Source organism: Priapulus caudatus, unplaced genomic scaffold (assembly GCF_000485595.1).
Source record: "Priapulus caudatus unplaced genomic scaffold, Priapulus_caudatus-5.0.1 Scaffold158, whole genome shotgun sequence".
NCBI classification, from domain to species: Eukaryota; Metazoa; Priapulida; class Priapulimorpha; order Priapulimorphida; family Priapulidae; genus Priapulus; species Priapulus caudatus.
In genome coordinates, this window is record NW_014577219.1 from 155,167 (window position 1) to 166,272 (window position 11,106).

The window sequence follows — 11,106 nt, forward strand, 5'->3', positions numbered from 1 at the left end:
AACGGGCCTTGCCAGTAGGTACAGGAGTCAGCTCACGTCGTTGACGCCCCATTCATGCCAATCAACAAATAAGGCGGGGCTTATCGTGCCTACAGATATGCGAAAATGAAAGAAAAGAACTTAGCACTGTGCGCAAAACAGCGTGTTATATTCGTATTTGGGCCAAACTCTATCGTATGAAACCGTTCTAGCCTAGCAGAATGCCCTAGTTCCTGAGATCGGCGATTCCGTGTCCGAATGATATTGTACTCACAAATTTTGATCATAAAGGGCGGCGTGGACTGTGATTGGAAGACACAAAGTGTCAATCCTCGGCTAGCGCCTCGGGATCATGGCCGCGTTACGTCTAGTGCCCGCCCTCCTTGCCACCGCGTTCGCGATTCAGAGCATCTATCTAGGATACTTACTAATACAGATCTAAAATCTATGATCTACCTTTGCTACCTACTGGTAGCTACAGTATAAAGATTACAGCTGTGTAACTTCATGACTTCTCAATATTAACATGTTAATCATGCGATATGCGGTCGAGCGCGGCAGCGTAAGTGGTGGTGTAGGGGGAAGTAGGGGGAGGGGCGGGTTGGAAAGGAGCTCTAATAGCAAAAGCAGTTTGCCGCGCAGATGGCGCGTGCCAAGTTCATCAATAATCAAAGATGGCATCACCCGTCATTACAGTGTGCTACTAGGGCTAATATCAGACCGCCGCTTAGAAATAATATCATTTAAAGCGAGGCCGATAAACCTTTTCAACAAACTTTGGACGAACGCACGGCACACACTGATACGTCCATCATGCACCGAGTCTACAAGCTGGCATCTGACCTATTGGTCAGTATGATGAGCTAATAATTAGGAATGTTGTCTATTCTCCAGCGACAAGGTCCTCGAGCCAACACTTTACAACACAACTTTAAAATAAGCCACACTAATGCACGCGGATGACTGTGTAGTGGGAAGAGAAAAAAAAGACTTGTTTACATCTATATATAATGCGCCGCTCCTTGAATAGAGATTATAAATAAGTCCATTGGCTACGCGCGGACCGCGGCCGAACAAAGAGGCGCCTAGGGCTACACATCGAACATTCCATCTCACACAGTGATCTTGCCGACACTACACGCATGATTGCCCGCACAGGACGCCTCTTGCCTGATTGCCGAGCTGTATGTGTTGTGCGTGCAAGAGAGAGAGCAGAACAGAGAGGAGAGAGATCGAGAGAGAAGAGAGAGAGAGAGAGAGAGAGAAGCTAGAGGCGGCGTGCGCACGCGCGCGCGTGCATGTGTCGTCGAGAGAGAGAGAGAGAGCTCTGTGCGTGTGTGAAAGAGGAGAGATGAGAGAGTGAGAGAAGACGAATGAAAGGCATAGACGGCAGCCAGTGTATATTGTATTAGTTCGCGCAATCAGCAGGCCAGAGCGCCCCGTCCGCATTCATGCTTGTACGGTGTGAGTCGGCCGTGATCACTGTGGAAGGCATGTCCGGATGCGGTAGCCTGGAGGCTAGGCGACACTCGGGCACTTGGAACGTCTAAATTAAAAAAAATAATCGTAAATAAACACGAAATGTATTTACTACCAAGTATTTTCTCTACTCTTATGCCTATTACTGCCCGATAATTACCCGTAAATGCCGGTCAAGTGCTCCATCTGCCCAACACACAAGCTACACCGCACGCCCGCCTGTGCACAGAAACAAACATAATTTATAAAGAATCATGGTAGCGAAGATGTATCGCCAAAATTCGCTCGACGCTCGCTTCCTTTCACACAACTAAAGAACGAAAACACATCAAACAGCCTCCATCTCGGTGTCTATCTGTAGCTAAATGTAACTTATGTTCGATATTATAACTCAGTTTCTTTGCTTTTTTTTTTTTTATTCTTACCTACTCCCGCCAGATAGATCTCGTGAAATTCCTGCAGGAAATGTTCTCTCTGTGAAAATGTAAAGCAGGCGAGATGTCTGTTTAATACGATGAGTAATGGGGCGCATTGCATGCCGGGATGAGCTGCTGCCTGCCTCCGCCGGGAGCCTCCGTTTCAAGGCCGCCAAGCCAGCATAATGCGCGCTGGCATGATGTTCACCACACACACACACACACACACTACTACAGATCATCGAAAGTTTAGCGCCGTTAGGATTTTAAGATGATATTAATACGTTCCTCTTTACATTTCACGGACGAGAACATTTCCTGCCAGGATTCACGAATATCTCTATGGCGCGGCAGCAAAACTAGTAGCAACAAAAGGGACAGAGTAATAATTCAACAAGTAATATTTAGCTACAGATAGCAGGGTTCTCCCTACGATTGCCGCAAGCACCGTTTTAAATTACACTCACGCCCCGATTAAATTCCCACCACAATAAAATTGTTTGCCAGCGATTGGGAATCGATCTGTCAAGAATTCCCATTCGACCAGGACACCGGCGCGTGTATTTTTACTTGTGCCCACGCAGCACTGCAGACAATACACAAGCTACAAAACAGTCAACCTGTCCCACACCCAACCACTAACTGTACACCGACTCGGCTATTCTTATATATATACAAGAACCCCAAATGCTGTCTATTGGTGTGGTGCACGATTTTACGCATTTTAATTATTGCGTACAGTAAAAATAACGCTTCCCCCCCGGACCCCCTAGTTTTCCCCCCCCCTCCCTCGTTTGAATCTTCATCCTGGGGAGAAAACCTGAGATAGATACCGAAGATGCGAGGCTTGTTTGGTTGTGTTTTCTTCTGCTAGTCGTGTGAAATTGGAAGCGACTAGCGTCGAGCGAATTTTGCGATCACGGCTTGCCCCTACCTGCTTCTCTTATTCATCGTTGTTCTTTTATGCACAGGGCGGACCTCGGCGCCGTGCGGTGTACGTGTGCTGTTTGCAGATGAGCATTCTGACGGCATCTTACGGGGCAATTTATCGGCAACAATAGGCCAAAATTGCGTAGAGAAGAAGCAAACATTAGAGACTTTGGTAGTAAATACATTTCGTGTTTACATTTCTTTTTATTAAGACGTTTCCAAGTAGCCTTGCTGAGGGCAACCGCGGTTCGGTACGCGTAGCCCACAACGTATAAATTAAAACATGCCGTCTAAACAGAGATTGCCTCCGACCTGTGATTGAGCGCATAAAATAGACAGATCGCCCACTTTTCCATTTTTGGAGGATAAAATTAGAAGTGTGCACGTTTCCTTTCACGGGCATAGCCGCTGCATGCAATTTGCTAAGTAATTAGACTAATCGCGCCTTCAATAGCACTCAAAATTCACAGCCGATTTTAAAGGGGCTAAGGAGCATCGATAATGAGCTAGTACAATTTATAAACATTTTCGCTCGCATGATGTTCGCTCCATATGATAGTTAAGTACACGTGCCTACCGGTCATAGCATAGCGGCGATGCCGGGACGTGGCAGGGGTCTATTTTTACTCCTCCAATGCACAAAGCCGGTCGGAACAATTCCTCTGTTTAGACGCATGGTATAATAAGGGTTGTTGCCTATTCCCACGGGCGTGGAGGGAGGTCACGTGATTAATGTGACGATGACCGTTCAAAACGTTTACCTAACGGTTAACCCTCCACTTCAACACGCCACCGCTAACCTTCACACTAAATATATAATGTGTCGCCCGCGCCTGATATATAGCATTGTAATCCACAAAAAATTAATCTATTGGTGCCTGGGGACAGATATAATGATGCCAAACAACCCATAATCCCTAAAAACCCTAATCCTAACCCTACCCTAAGAACCTGACCCTAACGAATCCTAAAAACTATTCCCAACACTAGTGCTCAGCCACGTGCGTAGCGTGCACCTCCCTCCACGGCCCGTGGGTAGCATTACTATAAATAAAGGGGAGTCCATTGAAGACTGGAGGAAATGTGACGCATCCCCAAGCTTACTGAAAATATTGCTTCCGACCACGTGGCGGAAATTGCTCAAATATAGGGATCAAATTACATAAGATTAGCCCAGAATTAAATGCTGGAGGTACTCAAATCAATGAAAATTATTATGAGATGAAACGTTCAATCCAGATGCCTCGCCACCTGTCCCAGGGCAGAACACAGGCACTTGGCCGGTTTTCAATAATTAAAAGATGGTTAATAAATACAACTTGGTCAGCTACTACTACTAGCCCTACCAGTAGGCGCTACCAGTACCAGCAATAGTCTTAATGCTTTGATATAACTTCACTTCAACACCGTCGCAATACACCGCTGCAAACACATAGGCCGCAACGCCATTGTGCATGCCACAGATACACCAGTAGGTTCAGGTACTCTAACCTACTGTGTATCTGGTGCATGCCACAATGGCGTGCGGGCTGCGAAATTTTTTCCCCAAACGGTATAACATAGGAATGCGATTTAGTCGCCTTTCTGATTGGCTGGAATTTGGCAAGATGTCAGCCTCCATGACTTCTAGCCCAAAGATTCCAATTAATCTACCAAAAAACTTTCCCCGAACTTCTGTTAAGTTAGGTTAACAGTAGTTTTTTAGGCTATGTTTTCTTTAAAACAACATGGGTTTGCAGTGAAGTAAGCCCAAATATCATGCCGTTTCGGGACTTGATTTCTTTGACTGAACGAAAACCTTCAGCGACAAAGAGAACAAACGCCTTTGGAAATGTTTGTTTTGGTTTATCACCGCCCTAGATAAGTATAAGTTTTCTGTATGAATTTTTCATGAAAGACACATATTTTACTTCATTATTATAACATAATATTACTATAAATTGCCCAATTCTTTCTGCAAATGCTGTTATTTTTCATCTTAATCTTAAGTTAAATGAGAGCTGAGGATCTAGGGCTTATACTTATACTTCTATAGTTATAGCTGCCCAATTTCTGTTTATGTTCGTGCCGTGGTCCGAATTATCTTACGTTTTCACTGAACCTCAGGGTTAAACACTATAGGCCTTACGTTAGGCACTACTACTTACGGACTACTTACCGGACTAGTAATACGGGACTACTAGTACATACGTCAACGATGTCACGCAGTACGTATAGCTCTATAGCTACTTGCTCGTAAGCCCTGGTACTCATTACCGTCGTAGACTCTAGTAGTAGCTGTCGTAGCCCTTCGCCTCCTTCCTCCTGCCACCGACGAAGCATTCGGAGTGCGGTATACGTAGCGTTATTATGTAGTATTACGACGAGCACAAGACCTCATCATCTAAATTAAGATCGAGATGAAATATAAACACATTTGCCAGAAAGATTGCAATTATAGTGATATTATATGTTAGTATTACTGAGGAAAAGATACGTTTTTCATGGAAAATACATCAGAAACTTACTTCATCTAGCGGTCATAAACCCAAACAAACATGTTTCAAATGGACGTTTCGTTCTCTTGTCAAGGGCCAAAGCAAACTCGACAGCACCCAATCAGAAGGCGCTAAATTCTTCGCCCCCCTATGTTATACCGTTTGTGGCGAAAAATTTCGCGTGCGGGCTATTGTGTTTGCAGCGGTGTACTTGACGGTCTTGAAGTGAAGTTATATCAAACAGATAAGATATTGGCAATTGCTGGGTACTGGTAGGCTACTGGTAGCCGGCTAGTAGCAGTACGTGACACAAGTTGTATTTAGTAACCATCGATTTATTATTGAAACGTCCAAGATGCCTTGCCGTGTGGTGCAGAAAGTGATTCATGGTGACAATGCCACAAATTACAACGTGGCGACAATATACGATTACCGATACGAACTGGATTAATCTGACTTCCTACTTCAATTCGCACGGAGTTCATTAGAGGTCCATTTCCGTCTTCGATATAGTCACCTTATTAGAGTTTGCAAGCACTATTACTTACGAGGTTACGAGGAGAGTTCTCAAAAGTTCATGAACTAACTTCACTCACATTTTACGGGAGTGCAAGCGCCATTTGCAATTGTCGTGCGCCGCCATTAACGAGCAATTAAATAAAACAATCTAGGACGGTGCTTTAGTGGCGACGTCAGAATTCCATCGCATTATCTAATCAATCAACATAATCACTAGCAATCTACTACATATACATAAAGCAATATACATACAGCGGTGTACCCCGTCATGCGGGAATATCTTAAAAGGCCAATGTACTATTACCAAACACGGGGAGATTCAAAAGCCTAGTCAAAATCGCATAGCATCAACACAGCGCGATTGCAGCTAGAAAAGTTTAAGTACAAGGGAAGTAATACCAGAGAGAAGAAGGGCAAGACAATATATCAATGGCAGTAGCGAGAAATGCCTCACATGGTCTTATTCATGATTATTTTTTTTAATTTATTATTAAATTTATTTATATATAGGCGCAGAGAGAGAAAGCTGCAGAGAGGAAGAGAGAGGAGGAGAGAGAAAGAGGGTGGCACGAGAGAAAGGAAGAGAGAAGGCGGCATAGATAGCAAGAGACGAATGGGCAGAGACAGGAAGAGAGCGAGGGACAAGAGAACGAGAGAGAGAGAGAGAGAGAGAGAGAGGACAGAGAGACGAGAGGAGAGACAGAGAGAGCACGAACGAGAGAGAAGAGACGAGAAGATGAGCTGAGTTAGCAGAGAGAAAAGATGTTAGCGGGAAGCGAAAGGGGAAGAGAAAGAAGCGTTAACAGAGAGAAAAGGGACTGCCATCGCAAGAAGGTGTAGAGGAAGAACCCAGAAGACTAGTTGGGCGAGAAAAAGAAGAGATTAAGAGAGAGACGAGAGAGAGAAAGAGAGCGTCCACCAACCGGTGCAGTCGTACAGTCAAACCTGTTGCAACAGTTACTTCTGAAGAATGGACAACTGTTTATGAATATAGGGATATTGTTGGAATTAGTTAATATAGAAAGATAGTTTCCTAATAGAAAAATTAGTTAAAATAGAAGGATATTGTTGGCTTTTCCCTTGAGTAGCAATCTTGCAATGAAACTATTTTTAGGGAATGGATACCTGCTTAGAAAGGACACTTTGTTTATGTGACCTTTACGTACAGGCTTGACCTGTATTTATGACATTCTGGTTGGCAATGAGATGAATTCAAGTGTAATTTGAAACGGCTACGCGTTAACGTACTTTACGTCATTACTAATTAGTACTTGTCGTTAAGTCTCACAATGTTGTGTTGCAGTGAGACTATACGACGTAGAGACGGCATCCTGCTATGTAAGTTCTGTGCCCCAGCATCAACACAAGGCACCCATCACAGCAGTAAGTTGCTGCGGCGTTCGATCACATATGTATCTGTAAGATAGTGACACTAATCGGTCGCATTAATTGATTAATTAATTGATTAGTATGGGCAGAAATCTGTATAACCTCTTCCCAAATGATTAACGGAATTAATAAATTATTATTTTTATAGATTTTAAGATTATCTGGATTCATCTCTACGTGATTTGTCAGATTGCCTTCGTGTGTGTGTGATGTTTATCATACCTTCATGTGGCTTTATCATCTAACTGAAACAATGCATAATTGTAATACACGGTGGGAAGCTGGGAGGTCCAAGTTGACGTGTTTGTGACAACAATCATCACACATTCATTACCGTTCGCTAATTATCGCCGTTATCATTACTCAGGTTCGTTATAGTCCGGATGCAAAGCTTTACGTGACCAGCTCAAAAGATGGCGACATCAAACTCTGGGACGCTGTCTCCAACAAGAGTATTAATAGTTTTGTGAAAGCCCACGACGGTGCAGAAGTCTGCTCTGTGGTGTTTGCGCGCAATGGAAAGGTAGGGGGTGCTCCTGTCAGTGCATGAGAGGTATGAAGTGCCAAATATTGTAAGATGTCATGCATTTCTAGATTTTAGTCTTCATTTCTGTCTGTTAAGATCATCATAACGTTATCAATTTTATGTTATGTAAATGTTTCAACTTCACTAAACGGTAAGGTAAACTCCTAGGTACCTTTGAACCTGTGTTAGTCGCCTGTCTGTCCAGTCTATGTTGGAGACTTGTCTTTTCCATGTTAAACCACCTTCATAGAATGGCCACATCTCTACAAAGGATGATTTTGACATTTCCTTTGAGTCACACTTATAAAGTAAAACCACCCTCCTCTATGCAACAGTCACGTGTCTATGATATCGCTTTCCCTCTCGATTGACTCTCGTATAGGGGTTCGACTTATAAAACAGGAATCTCGTCGCATTACGGTCTTCTAATCCCTCTTCTTGTCTCTGCGCACGCAGTACATACTCTCGGCCGGCAAGGACTCGTTAGTGAAGCTGTGGGAACTGTCGACGAGCCGCTGTCTCATCGCGTACACGGGCGCCGGAGCAACGGGAAAGATGACGCATCGCGTGCCCGCAGTCTTCAACCACACAGAGGATTACGGTGAGGACCGCCGATGAAACGCGCGTTCGGTAAACTGTGCTGCGCGTTCGATGGACGACGAATGCATCCTCTTGCAGCATGCGAATGCTGTTTTCTGTATGCGTCACGTGAGGTCCAGCTCGGGTCATGAAATGTGTGTTCGTCAAACTATGCACGAGCTACGCGTGTCATAATGAACGAATCCTCATACATCCTCACAACATACGAATGCTCTCTTCATTTTGCCGTCCAGTTTCGAGTACAGTTGTCGTTCGAATCGGTTGTAACGATAATTCTTCTTTCCTTTGATGGAAGTGTTTAGTGTATTACTCGATAAAACAAATTCTATGCTATCAGTTATGATTTAGCTCAATCGTAATGCTGTCACAAGTGTGGCAGAATAATAAATAACTGATGTACATGCTGAGGAAAATGTCTCTATAAAGGCCGGAGTCAAAGTCTCTTCCCACCACTCATCTAGTGGCCGTGGCAATCTGTGTTGCACCGGTATGACACTGCTGACTCGCCCACCGCTAAACCGAACTCCTGCCTATTCCAGTGTTCTTTCCGGATGAGAAGACAATAAGCTTGTGTTGCTGGAACAGCAGGAACGCAGAGAGACAGAGGCTGCTATCTCTCGGTGAGCGTCTGCATTTTTTTTACTACGAAAAGAGATTTTAATTAATTATTTAAATTATATTAAAATAATTAATATTAGGCGATAAAGATATTCATAGATTAAGATATATTAACTTTAATAATTTCACCACGTTTGTTGAGAGTTGACATGTTGGAGATAAGCGGACATCAGTAACCCCTAGACGACCTTGGAAGAGCCACCGTGTGAAACGCTGTCGGTGTCATGATCGAACACTACATACTACAGCTGTATTATAACCGTAATGGAATATTTACCGATCGTACATAGGAAACTAATTACTATAGTATAATATATATATATATATATATATATATATATATATATATATATAATATTATACTATATGGCTTGCTTGCAACAATGATAGTTTATAATAAGACAGTCGCAGGTTCACATCATTAAAACCTCGTCCAGATCCCCTCGCATTTATAGATTTTATGCGCGTGTATAGAAACATATTACGCCGCACGGATGTTTGGTTATTCGCACGCAATGTGACTTCGTCTAGCATTGTTCGCCGTTAGTGTCGCGCTTAGGACACGTGTTTCTTGCGATATTTGATTAGATTGCGTAGCAGGTTACGTCTGTTAAACTTCGACGCGATTACTCGGTGCATATACGGTCTATACTGTCACTGTAGTGTGCTGCCATCTAGTGTCGGTCCGCGTAACGAACGAGGATCGGTGTCGTTATAGGTCACAATGCGGCGGTACGGTCCATCGTGCACTCGCCCACGGGACCAGCGTTCATTACCTGCAGTGAGGACTTCCGTGCTAGGTTCTGGTACAAGAAAGCACAGGCCGACTGACGAGGGAAGACGACCATTCTTACGTCAGCGTTTTTGCGATATCCGCCAATGGAATAAGAAGTCATGTCATATCAGCAGTCACTCTCAAACTCCGGATCTCAAAGGTCTTGGGCATGAAATTAAATTTCCATGATTGATTGTTTTTTTTTTGGTAATTTTTTTCACACCTTATATATTTATTACTGGTATGACTCTACGTCTGTTTATCCTTATAATTACCTGTGCTTATGGCATTTTGGATTACTTAGCCAGAAACTTTGTATCTAGGGTCACGATATTCTTTTTGGTTGGAAAACTTCCTGTCTGAGATTAGTTAGAATTTAATGAGATGATATTGTGTGACCGATCCCTTAGTTACACACGTGGCAATAATCAAGACGTTTGCTATTTTAAGGCAAGAGATCATTAACACAATATCAGAATGGCAATGCTTGATTTCTGTTGTGTATATGTCCTGCTCATATAAATAGTATATGCATCAGTGCGATAAGACTGATATATAGGCCTACCTGTGTGGACACACGTGCAGGAAGTTATAACACTAAATTGCCAATGGTAATGATAGTAAAGTGATTACGATGCATGTCTACATACAAAATGCATTTCTGACCTTTGCATCATTGATTATCAAAGATTAAATGATTGTATGTTAATGTAATGTCATGAACAACTCGGCCGATAATAAAAACTATACTGTGTAGTTTGTACTGCGCAAAACTGCTTTCCTATGTTTGATCGTCGAATATACGTCGAATCGTTGTCTGAAGGTTAAACAGAATAAGATTCCTGTCTGACTAATGTCTGTCTAAGATCTGACTATTGTTTTTATAGCGCACTCTGTATATATGGATTGAAGGCACTACATTACCTTGGATCATGATGTTCGGCAACCACGACAGAAAAGTAATACGAGTTCAGTGTCATTTACAACAAGCTCCTATATTTTGTTTTTTTATCTGTAGTATCAGATATAACCATCAACGATAACTCGAAAGCACATGCCTACTCGCAATCCCAATACTATATAACATGGATCACTTTGCATTGATATTATCAGAAGTGGATAATAATATATCTATTGTAGATCTATTAGTGAATAATAATAGATCTATTGTAGATCTATTAGTGAATAATAATAGATCTATTGTAGATCTATTAGTGAATAATAATATATCTATTGTAGATCTAATAATAAATAATAATAATAGATCTATTGTAGATCTATTAGTGAATAATAATAGATCTATTAGTGAATAATAATAGATCTATTGTAGATCTATTAGTGAATAATAATATATCTATTGTAGATCTAATAATAAATAATAATAATAGATCTATTGCA

General features: G+C 42.4%; 1 protein-coding gene across 1 annotated transcript in view; it reads left to right on the forward strand.

The window, feature by feature from the left end:
• The window catches only part of LOC106806407 (cleavage stimulation factor subunit 1-like), a gene marked incomplete at its 5' end in the record, with an annotated part of 16,498 nt that extends 5,801 nt beyond the window's left edge, over window positions 1-10,697 (forward strand). Inside the window, 5 exon segments of the mRNA XM_014808331.1 lie at window positions 7,104-7,183; window positions 7,557-7,712; window positions 8,172-8,316; window positions 8,855-8,935; window positions 9,652-10,697. Coding sequence (XP_014663817.1) covers window positions 7,104-7,183; window positions 7,557-7,712; window positions 8,172-8,316; window positions 8,855-8,935; window positions 9,652-9,764 — 575 coding nt within the window.
• Between the last annotated feature and the right edge of the window lie 409 nt (window positions 10,698-11,106).